Here is an 18,150-nt window from a genome sequence, read left to right as displayed (position 1 = left end):
CTATTGGTTTGCTCGTGTGCGTGGGCATGTTCTCACGACACTTCTGCGCATACACCGGTAGCAAAGGTAAGTGGATTTCATCCTGATAAAGGATATGTGGTCATTATATCTAAGAGACGAAAATTCTATGTAGTCCAGCATCTCTTTTCCTAAATATATTTGGGAAGTCAGTAAAGGGGAACAAATGGCACCAGGTGTTTCTCTTCTACCTTCCCCCAAGCAATTGATGTCCACAGATGTGCTACCTTTGAACCTTGAGCTCCATTTGACTTTCATGACCAATATCCCATAATAATGCAGTGCCTCTTGTAAAAATGATTTAAGCTGTGACTTTCCACATATCTTGAAACTTAGGTAAGAGGTTTCAAATAACCTTAAAGCATCCTGAAATAATTCCAGCCTATAACTATTGCCTTTCCTATTTGAATTAATATTTCATGATTTGGTTTAGTTTTGTTTTGAAATGATGTATGACTATCTTGGCTCTTCGGAGCAGAAGCGTTGAATTCATTTGATTTTTTTTTAAAGCTTTGCAGTCGCTGCCCAAACCACCTAGATATTGCATTATGTACTAGAGCCTGGACATCAAATCAACCTGCTATCACTTCATGCAAATGTCTACGCTACATCCCTATTATAAATAGCCTAAAGATATATTTTTTTCCATTAAGAGTTAACTCAGTGGCAGTCTGGCTGACAAAATGGTTATATGTGTGTGTGTGTGTGTGTGTGTGTGTGTGTGTGTGTGTGTGTTTATTTGTGCTGATAAATAAATAAAGGGAGACTAGTATAGATCTATTTCAAGCTATTTAGCTCTCATCAGCTAGCCATACCCTTACTGGGATTCGAACCTGTGCTGTATTGCATCTTAGGCAAACGTCTTAGCCATCAAGCCACAGGTCTCCTCCTTATCAGCTGAAGCCAGGGAAGAAGGTATATATTAGTGTCACAACCCCTGGTAAGCCCCAATTATGGGAGGAAGCTAACTGCTTCCAATATATATGTATGTATGTATGTATGTATGTATGTATGTATGTATGTATGTGTGTGTGTGTATATATATATATATATATATATATATATATATATATATATATATATATATATATATATATATATATATATATGTGTGTGTGTGTGTGTGTGTTTTTATTTGTGCTGATATATATATACACACACACACACACACATACATACATACACACACACACACAGCCTATACAGTCCTTGCAGAAGTCACCTTCCTGCAAATATTCCTGGAAGTTACTTTAGAGAAATGCATCTCCTTTCCCATCCACTTGCTTTCTGGATTGGGATCTGAACTTAGATTTGATATTGATTGATTGATTGTTTATGTGCCATCAAGTCACCCAGCAACCACAGAGACAGATTTTCTCCAAGGCATCTATCTCTAACTTATTCTTTCAAGTTTATCCTTGCTGTAGTCGTTGCCATTGTCCTGGCTGCTGGTCATCCTCTTCTTTTTCCTTCCACCTTTCCCAGCATTACAGATTTTTCCAGAGAGCTAAGTCTTTGAATAAGGTATCCAAAGTAGAATAAGTGGAGCATGGTCATTTGTTTCTCAAGTGAGAATTATGGATGGATTGATTGATTCATTGATCCATTGGTTTGTTTTCTTGACTATCCTCAGAATTCTGAAAGAATTCTTAAATTAGATTCTTAAAGTCACAGTTGCCTGCTTTCCAAACCAGCATTTTCACCATTATACCTAGCTAGCTCTCATCCATTTCATCTTATGCATTTTGAGGACACAGGCCCTAGGTTTGCCAAAAGGAGTTCTGAGCTGAGCTAAGGAACAACATAGTTATAGTTATAGTTTATAGTTTTATTGATTTGTATGCCGCCCACTCCCGAAGGACTCCGGGCGGCTTACAATAAAACAAGGGAGGGGGGATAATACACAAACAACATATTAAAATATACAACAGTTACAATTTCCGAGGGGCTGGATATTTCGAGAGCCCCCCCCCCCCCCCCGGCCTGCTGGAGCAGCCAGGACTTAACGGCTTTGCGGAAGGCCGGGAGGGTAGTAAGGGTCCGGATCTCCACGGGGAGATCGTTCCAGAGGGCTGGAGCTGCAACAGAGAAGGCTCTCCCCCGGGGAGTCGCCAGCCAACATTGGCTGGCAGATGGAATCTGGAAGAGACCTAAACTGTGTGATCTAATCAGTCTATGGGAGGTGATCGGCAGGAGGCGGTCTCTCACATATTTTTCCATTAGAAAGAACAGTTACTATTTCTTTGCAAAATGCTACACTAATGTTGCTTGGAAAGCTGCCAACATTTTATAGATCAGATCAAGCCTCCCCTTCTTATCATACCATAGACCTATCTTTGTGAATTAATTTGCTCCTACTGATCTATCAGATAATGTGATGTCTCTGTTTTGTTTCAGGTTTTCCTGAAATACTATCATGTTGAACAACTGAACTTGTATTTGCGTGAAGTTATAGGCAGGGTGGTGATAATGCAGGCTTACACCAAAGGCTGGCTTGGAGCTAAAAGGTACAAAAAACTGAAACAGAAAAGAACCAACAGCGCTATTACCATTCAGTCAGGTAAATATTCTGGGTTTTCTATATCACTGCGGATTCAGAGTTTCAAACTCTTAAATTGCAAATCAATGGTCTCTTTGTTTTGTTTTTTTAATACAGGTAGTCTTCTATTTACTAAAAAAACTGGTCAAAGTTACAATGAATCCTGAAAATAGGTCTTACGGCCTAGATTTGTAGTTCCAATGGCCAGTTTTCCTCTCCTGAAATCAGGTGGTCACATTTTGGATGCACGGCAACTGGTCCACATTTACGGCCACTTGTAGTATCCTGTGGCCACATGAATATTGTATCCAGTCCTGGCTGCCACAAATACAAAAAAAAAATGTTGAAACCTGGAAAGGGTGCGAAGAGCAACAAAGATGATAGAGTGTCTGGCCGCTAAGCCCTATGATGAATGGTTGAGGAAACCTAAGTATGTCTAGCCTATCAAAGAGAAGGATCATGGGGGAGAAGATAACTGTCTTCCAGAACTTCAGGGGCTGTCACGAAGAAGAAGGGATAGATTTATTCTTTAGGACACCAGAGGGCAAGACAAAAAGTAAAGGGTGGAAGCTTGTCAAAGAAAGATACAATCTAGAACAGGGGTGTCAAACTCAAGGCTCATGGGCTGGATCCGGCCCATGGGGCACTTAGATCTGGCTCCACTCCACTGGGGCCACTCTGGAAACAGCAAAGGACCAGCCCGTGGTGCCTCTGCCAGCGAAAATGGGCTCCTGAACTCCATTTTCGGCTGGGAGGGCCTACTGTAACCCTCTGCCACCCTCCGAGATTGGGAACCTGTTTTCACTAGCAGAGCACATGGGCGACAATAGGCGCTCCCGACACAAGTGATGTCAAGCTGGCCACGCCCACCCTGGCCACACACACACACACACATACACACACACACGTGGTCAAACACAGCCCTGATGCAGCCCTCAATGAAATCGAGTTTGACATTCCTGATCTAAAAGTAGGGAAACATTTCTGACAGTAAGAATCAATGGATTTGTAGATGCTACATCACCGGAAGTTTTCAAAAACAGACTGAATAGCCATTTGACTGGGATGGTATAAGACTTTTACTTTGGACAGGGGATTGGACTGGAAGACCTCTGAGGTCCTTTCCAGCCCAATGATTCCATGATTCTATGAAAACAATTTAATGTCATAAAATTGGGTATAGTCACCTGATGACCCACTTAGCTATAATCCTGACTTACAACCTGTAAGTTATGTTTGAAAGTCAAGGGCAACCTGTAGACTACAACCCTTCACATTTCTTCTAGAACTTTGGAAATGGATAGTTGGAGAGACAGGCATCCTCTCAACTAGATGCCAGGATAGTTGGATGAGATCTATGGATCACCTGCTAGAAAGCCTGTTCTTAAACTTCCTGTTCAGTGCATGGATGTAATCCTTTTCCTTCAGATAAATTGCTTGGAAACATTCATATTTGAATATATTTATGGTGCTGGAATGCCATAATTTTTGGAAACAAATGTTACTGAATATTTTTCATTCTGCCAGTGCCATATCTGATAGTAAGAACAGTGCAGATAGACATGGACCAGGTTGATGGCTTATTGCAGATTTCCTAGGGAAGACGTACACTACAAGCTTCTGAACAGATTAATATGAGTGATGATATCCATCCGTCTTATCCTTTGACCTCTTAATATATATTTCTGATATTAAAATGGCTCGGCATTTGTAGGAAGATAGAATTAAATGCCATCTAGCTGTCCCTCTTGTCTACTTCTTCAACAATTCTCTCTTTAATGCTACAGTGTTTATTCTAAATCTAATTATATTCATCAGTCAATAACTACTCTTGCTGGAGATGCTAAGCCTAATGACAGAACCTGCCATGCAAAAAGTCCATAGTTACAAGGAAGGAGCTTCTGAGACAGATTATGATCATTCAACAGGCTGTTCCACTGGGATAGTGCCTGGATGGGAAGGGGGTACAGATCACACTGTGGCACATTTCTCATTCTATAGCCTTTTCCTTTAAGCCAGTATAATTCACAACATATGACTTTGTATTTTTAGCCTGGAGAGGATATGATTCTCGCAAGAAGTTCAAGGATATAAAGAACAAAAGAATTGATGCCGCTATTCATATTCAAGCAGGTAATTAAAACAATATTTTCACAGCTGACACCTATTTTACTGTGGATGATTTCCCATGTCAGTCCCGGTTTCTGATAGGAATAATGTGCAGCCCAGACAAAAGACTCTTCAGTTATGATCTGTTCAGATGACTGCTTTCTCTCTAGTTGACATGCAGTGGATTCAGACAGCCAGGGAAAGTGCTCAATCTGACCACAGTCTACAGAACCAGTTTATAATATAAATCTGTGTTTAATTGCACTGATGACCCAAAACGTTGATTAGTGCTGCCCTTCGGAAAACATCATAATATAATGAATTCTATAGTCGGATTGGAAGAATATGTATGCCCAGATAAATATTTGGACTATAGAGAGTCCTCAACATACAACCATTTGTTTAGTGACTGTCTGAAGTTAGAACAGCTCTGGAAAAAAAAGTGACTTACAACCAGTTCTTGCACTTATAACCATTGCAATATTCCACACGGTCACATGATCAAAATTTGGTTGTTTCACAACTGGCATTGCTTTAGGATGGTTACAGCATCTTGGGGTCATGTGATTTGGCATTAGTGACCTTCCTAGCTAGCTTTCAACATGCAAAGTTAATGTGAGAAGCCATATTCACTTAACAACTGCCTTGATTCATCTAACAACAATGGCAAAACTCAACAAAACTCATATAACACCTGCCTTGTTTAGCAAAGGAAATTTTGGTCCCAATTGCGACATTAATCTAGGACTACCTGTATTCTGTACTGCCTAGGATTCTCATTCTCTTTGCATGTTTTCTGCTGTTGAAAAAAATACCCTGTAATGTAAAGAATAATGTAGATTTAATGTAAATGTTAAAAGAAAAACAAAATTGTGGTGTAGTTTGGGATTCTTTCCATCATTGCTTTGGCCATGCAAATCTAAGTAGGGCGAAAAGATCTGGGCAGCAGAATTCTTGGCAACTATTAGAATTTTCTGGATCTCTTAGCTGCCGTGCAGATGATTATCCAGAATTTTGCAGCCCAAACTGGGTAGCTTTGCGCTCACAGTTCTGAGAGAAAATTGTTGAAATTCAGTCTTCAGCCACCCAAACCTTGGCCTCCATATTCTATCTAGTGCTTCACCTCTGTCCCATTCAGGCTATTTTGAAGCAAAAGTAAACCTTTTTATGAATATTAATATGAATATAACTAAATCAGGCGAATCCCATTGCTTTGTGACAGAATATCCACTTTGCTTATAAGAAATCAAGTCATGGCATCTTTAATAAAAGAATCTGTTCTTTTTGGGGGGCTAAGCCCCTCAAAAATAGCAGACGTGATGTTTTGACAGTAGAAATCTGGAGTTCAGCCCCAGAACGCTCAGTTAAAAGAATCCAATAATAAGCGTTCTGAAAGTGTTTTATCTAAGATTCCAGATAAGGTTTCTTGTCCAACATAGAAATGAGCTAATAGAAAGCAATTTCCTAATTTGAACTATTGGTATGGGAAAGAGAGCCCCCAACTTTGAACAGAGAGAAATGTTGCTTTGAACCTGGTGATAAGAAATGTCTTTAAGGATTAAACTAAGCATTATCCAAATCGTAGGAGGTGATATGGGGGAAATCAACTTGGGAGATGGATGGAGAACCAAAATATGCTGAAGGAGACAAAGTGCTTAATCTTTCCCCTCACAGTTGCCTTTGTACTCCAAAATGTCTCCCCAGCTGCTCTTATTTGCATAAGGAGGTTCAGTCTTTCCCCCCCTTGCAAGCAGTTGTTTGATACGGCAGGTGGAAGGAGTGAGATTAGGAAGAAATGAGAGGTTAGGAAAGGGTTAATCACTTCAGGCTTTATTATTTTTTCACCTTAAGGGTTTTTCAGCCCTACAATCTTAAGCAGCTTGACTCCTACGGATAAACTGGCTAGAAACCAAGCCAGCTTCAGCAACCCCTTTTCTGGAGTTCAATTCCTTCCTCTACTTTGGCTTCAGCAATGGCCAGATGTTTAGACTGCCTGTCTAAACATCTTGTCAGCTACTGAGTGGTAGATTACTACTCCTATCCATGCTAGAAAAGCAAACACCCATCACTTTCTTTTTTCTGGGTAAGTCTTTGTTGACGTGTTGTTTCCCTTGACAGACTTTTTGAACGAACTCTTTCTGATGACCCCAGAACCATCCTTCCTGTTGCTTTGGCTAGGAAGGAGAAGTAGAATAATCTTGTCAATTTCACTTGGTTGCTTTTAATGTGTAGTGGGAAAAGATGGGGGATCTGGCATCATGTGTCCCTATCTACAAAACAAAGTGAGAGACCTAAACTTGCACTGGGATAAATGGTCATTTGGTTCACCCCTAAATTACTCCCTCTAGATTTTTTTTAATAAAAAGATACAAGTTTCCCCCCAATCCCAATGTCATATTTTGTCAAAATCAATTTCTAGAATTTCTAAGTATTGCATTGTGCCTTTGTCCCTGGGAAGAAAACCACCATAGATAAAGGCAAGTGACTAACTGTTTCTAGAAGTTACTGGAAATTGCGGTAAGAAGTGAAGAGTGAATAGAAATTCTAAAGCATCACTCCCAGGATTAGTAATAGGAAGCATACACACTTCACCAGGCCCAACCTGAAAAGACTTGATTCTGGTGAATAGGAAAACCTGCTCTCAGAGAAGACCACGTTTTTTCATTTAAATTAAATAGGAAACTCAAATTACCTAAGGAATTCAGCCAAATCATTGGCTCATCTAATGTACCACTGTTACCAGCTTTCCAGAGTTTCAGGAAGAATTGTTCTAGTCTTACTAGAGACGCCAAGTTGGTCTTCAAGAAAAGGATATCTTCTACCACTGCCTATGACACCACCACCAACCATACAATTTCTTTTTTCCTATCCCTATGTTAAGAAAGATTGAATGAAGCCCATCACAGTAGAGGCTTGTTCATTGAATAAGCCCTTAGATAAGAGCTAGAAATCTATAACTTCTTTCCAGTAGGAGCAACAGATGTTCCAGTTATATCCAAAATTGAGAGTGCACTGTCACATTGATTCATGCAGGCTTTTAAATGGTGTTTTATAAGCATTTTAGAGATTTTCACAAACTGATTCATGTATCTAAGGTATGTGTGATTTTTATGTTTACACACCTCTTCTGACCCCCCCCCCCTTCTGTACGCCGAGGCACTCCAAGACAAGATTACTGCTAGACAATTTATTCACAGTAAATTAAACACACCGACAAGACTTTGGCAACAATCCAGACTTCCAAGATAAGAAATATACACGAGAGCTTCTCCAGCGTTGGTATATTAGTTGAATCTTGCAAACAGCCTCCTCCCAAAGTCTCTCCTTATATACTTTCTTGGGTGGAGCCTAATTACAACCACCTGGGTCCAATTGTCTTCTGTATCTGCATAGTTGCTCTCTGCGTTTATCTGCCCGCCTTTTCCTGGCATCCGGGACCAATTCCCTTTGGCTTTCACCGCTGCTCCACCCCTCAGGGACCTCCTAGTGGCCTCTCTGGTCCCTGCTCGGAGCCTGACCCCTGTCCAGGGTCCCCCACATCTTCCAGAGCCGACTCATAGGGCCCCTCACTGTTGGAGTCTGTTTGCAGCTCCACCAGCTCCTGCTGAGCCACAACAACACCTTAGGAGTGCAACACAGTACATTTCTTCTTCTTTCGTCTTGTTTTGTTTTGTTTTAACACCAGAGAGACTTTTAGTATAGTTTCTCCTTTCTGTCTCCTGTTTGTCTGGAAGAACAGGTAAAAGTTACCGCAAGATGTAGACACAGTTATTTTTGAAGTTAGATGCCATGGCATCTGGGCATGTGCGTCCAAATGTGTCTTGGTGGCATCCTGTTTTTACAGAGTCTTTCCTCCCATCGGTGCTTCATAAGGGAAACAGTAATTGATCCAATCTCAGCAAAAAGTCACATGAATTCTGAGACCGTGGCATAGCCGTACTATAAAATGTATATAAAATGCTTGGGGTAGTATCTTTAAATAAATTGAATATATTGGCTGTTGATATATTATGTATACTTGCATTAGAACATAGGAATTCTAAAGAAAATTAAAGTTCTTTCAAAAGTATTCTGGGGGTTACTTTCTTATACAACTAATGAGATGCTTGGTAATTACATTTTAATGTAAAAATGGCACATTTCACTCCAGTTTAGGGCACTGATTTCTGGACAGGGAGATAAAACAAGGCTGTAACATAAACAGCCTATAGCAATGATGCCGAAGCTTTTTGGCACTGAGCATTGAAAAGGTCACACAGAAACGTTGCATGCATGCCCTCATCAGGGCGGTGCTTTGGAAAATCCGAACCTCCGGGTACTAGCACACATGAGTGCCCAATGATCAGATGGCCAGCATGCATGCGCAGGCCAGTTTTCAGCACTGCTGCACATGTGAAAGAATCATTCTCCAGAAAAGCCAAACTTCTGGGTTGTGGCGCACATGCGCACCCAGCAATCAGCTGGCCGGCATGCATGCGCACACCAGGTTTTGATACTGCTGTGCATGCGAAGGACAGCTAGTCATCACACACACAGGGGCACCAGAAACCTAGAAGACAAATAAGCAAGGCCGTGCGTACCAGGTGACATGGCTTCATGTGTCACTTTGGGCACGCATGCCATAGGTTTGCCATCATGGGCCTATAGAAAGCACTAAAAAACTGCATATGAAATTCCATCAGAGTACTTTTGTTCTAACTCATGTTATAAAGAGTTATTTTTATTGCTTCAGTGGGAGAGCTGACTTTGAGTGTCAAATCCCTCTTCCTGAAAAATGTTTGGTTGGATACTGTCTACGCTGTGTTTCTGAATCTCTCCATTAAAATCTTTGTTCCTTCTAACCGTATTGGCAATATTTTCAGAATATTATTACTCCAGCAATGTGCATCTCAGCTGTTATATTAACAATGTTTGATGCTATAGAAACCCCACCATGGAAAACGCCTACAAAATGTGATCAGGGTTATAACCTAGCCTGCGGGCTTTTGTTTCCCTGAAGAGTTTTGGTTTATTGCCAAGGCATTCGAAGAGTCATCAAATGTAATATCAGTGTCTCTTTAAAAAGAAGGACTTTAAAAGAGGAAGAAGGAAACCAGAGTGGGAGGAGAAAAGGTGGTCTTGAAATTTAGGAAGCCCTTGGCTTACATGTTTTTACGCAGCTCATGCTGAAATTTGTTTTCCTTTCATCTCTTTCCCAGTAAAAGCAGCAGTGAGGTTTATCCCTTTAGCTTCCTCAGAACTTCCTTTCAGAATTCCCAATCTATTACAGCACATTCACATACCAGAAACAAGATGCCTTTTCATGCTGTCAACCTTTTTCATCTGAAATGTAAATTAATTCTTGCCTTGACAGAGATCAAAGTAGGGGTATTAACCTTATTGGACCCTTTCTCCATCAGGATCTGTTCCAGAGACTCTAGGAGGCTGCTGCTGTTGGTGTCTGAGAGGAGAATGCAGCCTTCAGTGTTATCTATGGCCCACTTCCAGGCAGCCCTGTTGTCTACAAGTCACCATTTCAAAAGCAGTAGTTTCTTTTGTAAATGACCTTATCATTACTTTATACTGTGCGAAGGGAAAGAGGAAAGGGGGGGGGAGAGTGCTTTGCCTGAATAATTCTTCCAGGATTAGCCTGCTCATTTTAATTGTGGGGGCGGAGGAGGCTACATTCAGAATTCAGAATATTCTTTGAATGGTTTTGACAGCAAGAGATCGGAGGCCGGATAGAAAGTCTTGTTCAGGTTGTTTATTTTTCAGCAAGGCAGTCTTTAGAGATAGGCCGCATTTGCATTTTGAAAATAAATAGATTCTCAAATACACAAGTGGCTAGGGGAGCAGTTGAAGAGACATTGATAAAACGCGGAAGGAAAAAAAAAGTAAATGTGTTCTAAGAGAGGGGAGGGGAAAGGCTTCCATGTTAGCTGCCTTGGGGGCTCCACAGCAGAGTTGAAAGGTGGGATAGAAATATTTTAATAAATGTAGAAACCCAGAGTACCTCAGAAATAAGTTTATTGTTGAGTTGAGTTGGAAAACTGATATTATAATTTGAAATTTAATTGGATTTATTTAAGTTGTGAAATCAGATATGCCCCCAGGATAAATTATATGAACCCATCACTGCTTTAGCTTATGTACTGCTTAACTTTAGTGAAGTATTTTTTCCTCTTTTTTAAAGCTAAACAGTGGGAAAAATTCCTATTTCTCTTAAAATGAAAAAAACACCCAACCCCAGGTTAAAAAATGGACCTACTCTCTCCAGGTACATCATATCATTATCATATCCCAAGGTCATTAGCCCCTCAATCTTTTTTGAAAAGTGCAGCTCATAGTAGCAAAAACATTGTTCCCTTTAGTTCAACAATTTTAATCAGGAAGATAAAGTAATCCAAATGCTTAATTCTCTTTGTTTTCTCATTCCTAGTTCCTATAACATAATCATATTTTTACACTTTTTATTATTAAAAAGTTTAGGTGATTAGTTTTAATTCCACTTAATTTATTTTGCATTCTGGAAATCACATTTGTTTCATTGGTCTGTATAGTACCAACAAAGTAATAGCTAAGAACCAGAAGTCAAGGATGATCATGTTCGCCCTCCCACCCATTATCCACAGGATTCCCATCTTGGTGTCATCCAGATGTGTTGAATTAGCCAAGAATTGTTGTGTTGACTATGAGATCTGCAAAGCATGAAGTCGCTTTATAATTTCTCTAACTGGATGAGTTTCTATATCCATTTAAAGAATTTGAGGAACTTTTTAAGACAGTTGAAAATACCCTGCTTCAGATCATAAGGCAGCTTTTAAAAACTTTTATGTTATATTTAGGACTATTGATAAATTTTCCTAAAACATTGTAGATTTGCCATAGCTTTTAAAAACACATTAATGGTCTATTGATGTTCAGTTAAGTTATTATTTCCAAATATTTGATTCCTTCATTTTAAAAAAAATCTTCTCTTTGATCAAGTAACCTTTGAGGAATCTTATAAAGACCACAACAATAAAAGGATAAAATAGACAGCAAAAAAGGCAAGTGATAGTAATATAATAAAAGATGCAATTCTGTTTTATTTAAAGTTTTAACAAACGAAATAGGTTTTACCTATTGCTTACGAGAAACTAAAAACAAAATTTTATCACATGAATAGGTTTGGGGATTAGGTTCCATTGTTAGAATGCAGCATCATAAAAATACAGACTTCTGTTGAGTATTTGATATATGCTGCAGTGTACCAAAGAAGGCAATGCTTATCCTTCTCTAGTCCCAATCTCAAAAACAGGATTTTAAATAGTCATCCAGAAGCAAACTGTCAAGAACTCTTGTTGGTCTAAAGAAAATATGCATTAGAACAGGGATGTCATACTCGATTTCATTGAGGGCCACATTAGGATTGTGTTTGACCTGAGGAGGGGGGAATTGACATCACTTGGCCTGCCCGGGCTCCGTTTTTGGCCGCAACCGTGAAAACAGAGCCTGGGTGCCTACTTGGGCTCCATTTTCTATGGCAGAGGGCTTCAGGATATTGTTGCAGCCAAAAACGAAGCCTCTGAGGTAGTGGTGGGATTCAACCAGTTCGCACATTGCCGTTGTAAGTTCGAACGGTCATTAAACAAATTCTGGGAGTTGAAGTCTGTGAATCTTCAAGTGGCTAAGGTTGGACACCGCAGTTGGCTGTGGAATTCTGGGAGTTGAAGTCCACGAGTCTTAAAGTGGCCAAGGTTGGACACTCCTGTTGGCTGGGGAATTCTGGGAGTTGAAGTCCATGAGTTTTCAAGTTCCCAAAATTGGCCATGCCTGGTCTAGGATCTCCACCTGGAGCAGCAGGGCTTGGCTAGAGGAGAACCGGTTGTTAAATTTCTGAGCAGTTTGGTGAACTGGTTGTTGGAAGAAATCATTAGGGCAGAGAACTGATTGTCAAACTATTTGAATCCCACCTCTACTCGGAGGGCTGTGCATGACCCTCCCAAGCTCCTTTTTGCTGGCAGAGGCATTGCGGACCACTTGTTTGCTGTTTCCAGGGCAGCTCCGTGAGCTAGATCTAAGCACCCCGTGGATTTGACACCCCTGCATTAGCAGAAAATAAAGGCTGCCCACTCAGAAGTTGGTCCTTGGAGTTGCCAGCTTAATTGTTTCCCATAAAGCTATGGGCCTGCCCTCTACAAATAAGAGTGCCCATGGTAGGGGATGAAGAAAAATCAAGACAGTGACTACAATCATAAGGTGGAAGCCAACTCCCTTTTTATGTGGAACGCAATATCATTTTCACATTGCCAGTCTAGGGACTCCCATTCCTCTTTGTAATGCATAATTCTCTATTTATTGGTTAAAGCTCATGATGTTTTATTTACTATTTCTCTATTAAAATAATTTTTAATGTTATTTTTGTCTTCCAAGGAATTAGCTACCCCAATGCCCCACCCAACATTGTATCATATGCAAACTGAATAAGCATTCCCTCTACTTCTTCTCACTTGTCATTAATAAAAATGAAAAAGAAAGAACCCCTGACTGAATTTCATTGCATACCACTAATGAGCAATAGGTATATAATTTTTGAAACAGTTTTGTATCCACTTAATTGCCATGCCTCATGTTTAATTAGAAATTAGAAACTCATGAAGTACTTTGTCAAATCAAAATATAATATATATTCCATCATATATTAAGGAAGATAGCTTATTTTTAAAAAGGAGTAAGACTATTCTATAACGACAGATGAATCCGTGCTGATTTTTGGTAATTACTCCATTGTTTTCAAAGTACTTAAAAACATTTTTATGATTGTCTCTGAAATATCAACATAAAACTAACCAGCCTGTTTTATATCTCCTTGTTAAAGGGAATAAAGAAAAACATTTTAGTTGTCCAGTCATCTCTTACCTATTTGTTCTTTCCAAATATGTCTAAGGTATATTACTTGGCCTATCGCTCACTGGAACATTGTTTATTGTAACGCAGAATGGGAAGATTCTGCCTAACCATAGGGTTGGACTAGAACCGTGAGGACGAACCTATGACACATATGCCACAGGTGGAACGCGGAGCCATTTCTGAGGGCATGCAAGGTGTTGCCCTGTCAGCTCCAGCGCTCATGCACGCACTAGCCAGCTGATTTTCAGCCTTGATTTTCATCCGTTTTTCACCCTCCAGATGGAGAAAAATGGCCCAACAGGCAACCCGGAAGTCTGTTCCCAAACTTCTGGTTTGTGTGTTGGACGATTTCCTAGAAAGCCTCTGGAGCCTGGGGAGGGTGAAAAACAGACCTACCAGGGCCACCAGAAGTCAGAAAATAGGTCATTTCTGGCCTCCGGAGGGGTGAGGGAAGCCATTTTCGCCCTCCCCAGGCTCCTAGAAAGCCGTGAGCGCATGTGCAGGGCAGTGTGTGGAGTGGGGGTCATTCATGCATGTGTAGTGGCCACAGTGCGGGGGGGGCATTTAATTAAGGAGGTGGGCACGCAAGCATGCACAGTAGCACGGACACGCATACTTTTGGCATTTGAGGCAAAAAAGTTTTGCCATCACTGGACTAAAAGACCTCTAAGGTCCCTTCCAACTCTGTTATTCTGTTCTGTAAGATAAATGGCCCACTTTTTCCCATCAAATTTGAGCCACATTGTGGACAATGTGCACATTGTGACACATTTTATAAAATTTTAGAAACTGTGCTACACTGGAGTCCTTGGTGCTCTCTGAACTTGATTGTTTTCTTGCAGATGTTCATTGCACTGATGATGTTACCTAGTTTGGCAAAGAAACATCTGCAAGAAAACAACCAACAACCACCCCACAGTTCAACCCTGAGCTACATGTATTCTCTTCTATAGGATATGTAATACAACTGGCTTTTTGTATGTGAAAGGCTGTTTCTCAGCTAGAATTCAGTTCGGTCTCTACTAATGCTTGTTTTGAAATTATAGCTAAAGCTAGGCTTCCTGGATGAATCCTCAACCATGTTAATTCTCACTGATAAGTTTGTTTCCCCTTAAAAGAAGGTCATAGTCTTAATCTGAGTCATTGGAGCTCAGTTCTTGACATATTGGGTCATAAGATATTGGAGCATGTATTATTTTATTTTATTTTAGTATATTATTGTATATTTTATTCATTAAACATGAAACTCCGCCAACTGAACATTCAAAAATGCCTTAAAAATACCAGTGACTGGTGCTAATGGTTGATACGGTTTGCTGCCAGTGTCCTAGGTATCAACCAAGTACCTTTTTAAATATAAAATATAAGATGTTCTGAGTAGCACAGTTTTTGCAGTTCCGCTGGTGTTATTGCAGGAAGCTGCAATTTGTTGATGTATCTTGTAAAATTCTTGGACATGGTGCCAAGTGCCCCGATGACAATGGGTATCACTTACGTGTTTCATCCATAGCCGTGTAGTTTCAATGGCCAGGTCGCAATATTTCATGATTTTTTCTAGTTCTTTTTTTTCCAACTCTGGCATCTCCAAGAACAGCAAGATCAATAAACTGTACACTATGGCCCTCTACAACTGTGATATCTGGTGTATTGTGCTCCAAATGATGATCTGTTTGTATTCGAAAGTCCACAAGATCTTCATCTTTTCAATAACTTTTTCCATTTTATGTTCCCATGAATTTCTGGATACAGGTAAATCATATTTTTTACATAATGACCAGTGGATTAATTTAGCAACTTGGTCATGTCTAGCTTTGTAATCAGTTTGTGCGATTTTGCTGCATTCACATATTAAATGTGAAACAGTTTTGACTTTGTTATTGCAAAGTCGGCAGTTTGGGTTGTCAGTGGATTTTTGTATCTTTGCTTTCATGGCATTAGTTTGTAGTGCTTGTTCTTGAGCAGCCAGTATTAAACCTTCCGTTTCTTTCTTGATAGTTCCCATCTTAAGCCATGTCCATGTGAAGTTGTCCTCACGTTTTCCTTCAATGTTTTTCAAGTGCTGTCCATACAAAGCTTTGGTTTTCCATCGATTTAATCTGTCATCCAGCTGTTTTTCTTTATATTCTGCCTTTGTTTCTGTTGTTTTTATGCTGTTCTCCATTTTCACAGTCTGCAGCAATTTTTCTGTACTTTGGTTCACATAATCATTCAAACTTCGTTTTTCTTCTTCTACAGTTTGATGGATTTGCAATAGCCCCCTGTCCCCTATTTTTCTTGGCAGGTACAACTGTCACTTCGTGGATGTAAAGCATGGTACATCTTCAAAAGTTTGCGTGTTTTCCGGTCCAGGTTTTCCAGTTCAGCCAGTCCAGTTGATGATTCCTGCTGAGTAGTGTATCACTGGAACTGCCCATGTATTAATGGCTTTAATTATGTTTCCAGTATGCAGCTTTGATTTTAATATTTCGCGGACCCTTCTGATGTATTCCTTTTGTGTTGACTCTTTGACTTTTCCATTCAAGATGTTATCTGCTTCCAATATGCCTAGGTACTTGTAACCATCATCCTTTGCTAATGCTTTCACTATATTTCCATTTCCCAGTTCTATTCCTTCTGTTTTTTCCATTTTTCCTCACTGCATGGATTATAGAGCACATTTTTCAAGCACAAAGTTCATTTTGATGTCACTGCTGAACAGTTGAACTGTGTTGAGTATTGATTTAAGTTCAGTGGGGCTTTTCACATACATTTTAAAGTCATCCATGTATAGTAGATGGTTTATCTTGCCATGTTGGCTTGAGATTTGGTATCCCAGTTTTGTGTTTCATAGGATTATTGTCAGTGGAATTAATGCAATGTTGAACAGTAGTGGTGAAAGTGAATCCCCTTGGAAGATTCCTCGTCTGATGTTGACTTCACCAATGTTCTCCCCATTTGTTGTTAGAACTGTTTTCCATTTTTGCATATTTGCTTTCAAAAATATACAGATATTTTTGCTGATTCCAAAGTTTTCCAGACAGGTGTTAATCCAGCTGTGGGGTAATGAGTCAAATGCCTTCTTGTAATCAATCCACACCATCTTTAAATTTGTTTTTCTTCATTTTGCATTTTTAGTACCATTTTGTCTATGAGCAGCTGATCTTTTGTTCCTCTTGATTTTTTATAATTTCCTTTTTGTTCTATTGAATACAAACTGTTTTCCATCAGATGATTGAATACTGAATTTGCCAGTATCCTTGTAATTAGTATATTATTATTATTATTATTATTATTATTATTATTATTATTATTATTATCATCATCATCATCATCATCATCATATTTCATTTGACTCCTGGTAAGTGCCTGGACAATAGCAATAGCACTTAGACATATACTGTTCTATAGTGCTTTACAGCCCTCTCTAAGCGGTTTTACAGAGTCAGCCTATTACTCCCAACAATCTGGGTCCTCATTTTACTCACCTCGGAAGGAGGGAAGTCTGAGTCAACCTTGAGCTTGTTGGGATTTGAACTGCCAAATTGCAGGCAGCCGGCAGGCTGCAGAGGTGGCCTGCAGTACAGCACTCTAACCACTACGCCACCAAGGCTCTTCAAATCCCTAAAGTTTTCTTGACAAGTTTTTTTGAAAGTGGTTTGTTCTTGCTTGTTTCCTAAGACTTGAAAATGAGTGAGTGGCCCAAGTTTACCCAGCTTGCTTCGTGTCTGAGGCTAAAATTCACCGTCTCCTGGTTTCTAGCTTGATGCCTTAACTGCTACACCAAACTGGCTCTCCCATCAATATTAGCAAGATATTTTGAAAACATATTCCATAGAAATTACTTCTCATCTATATGAACACTATTAGGGATAAAAAATCTTCCTGCACAGAATCTTTGATATCTAGGCATGTTTATATTGCCTTACTTCTGACATTAACTTATATGTTATATGTTTAGAAAAACAGTAAGGAGAACGATGTAACTTCTTCATTAGCCTGAAAAAATAGCACCTTCTGCAATACTGACTTTTCTCATGTGATCTTACTTGCCTGCTGAGGTATTGTTCAGAGCCATTTCTATAATAATAGATAATAGTAGGTGACAGTGACGTGCAGTCAGGGGAGGCGGGGAGCCAGGGCCTTACCATTGTCATCATGAAAAGAAAAGAAAAATTAAAAGGAAAAAGGCTGAGGTAGTTGCTGCCAGAGTCACAGTGGATGACTTTGCTTAGTGCTTAACTGTTTAAAAAAGCCTCTAAAAAGTGCCTTCTACAGGAGGAGGCGGGAGAACCACGTGCCTCATTTAGTTTATCTTTATGATCACTCAAGCAGAGTTAAGCAAGGGTTAAAAGCTGAAAAATTCCTTTTGTAGATGAGGCACTTGATTCTCTAGCCTCCTCCTGTAGAGGGCACTTTTTTAGAGGCTTTGTTTAAACAGTTAAGCAGAGTCATCCATTGGGGACTCTGGCAGCAGCTAATCCAGCCTGACCTCAGCAGCTCTTGCCTTTTTCCTTTTACATTTTTACATTTTCATCATGGCAGACAAGAGCAGAGTTGAAACCCTCTGTGAAACAGCTGGAAAAGGTATGTGGGTCGGAGGAAGGGGGAGGAATTCAAAATTAATGAAATTTGTA

General features: G+C 39.8%; 1 protein-coding gene across 1 annotated transcript in view; it reads left to right on the top strand.

Moving 5' to 3' along the window:
• Positions 1-18,150, top strand: part of MYO3B (myosin IIIB) — a 288,019-nt gene that overhangs the window by 185,914 nt on the left and 83,955 nt on the right. The window contains exons 28-29 of the mRNA XM_087709242.1: positions 2,416-2,578; positions 4,610-4,690. Coding sequence (XP_087565368.1) covers positions 2,416-2,578; positions 4,610-4,690 — 244 coding nt within the window. The remainder of the gene's footprint in view (positions 1-2,415; positions 2,579-4,609; positions 4,691-18,150) is intronic.

This window comes from Thamnophis sirtalis, unplaced genomic scaffold (genome assembly GCF_051295495.1).
Source record: "Thamnophis sirtalis isolate CommonGarterSnake01/CBP01778 unplaced genomic scaffold, rThaSir2_p1.2 scaffold_1, whole genome shotgun sequence".
Classification (NCBI taxonomy): domain Eukaryota; kingdom Metazoa; phylum Chordata; class Lepidosauria; order Squamata; family Natricidae; genus Thamnophis; species Thamnophis sirtalis.
Note: the sequence above shows the minus strand (reverse complement) of the source record. Positions and strands in the feature narration are given on the sequence as shown.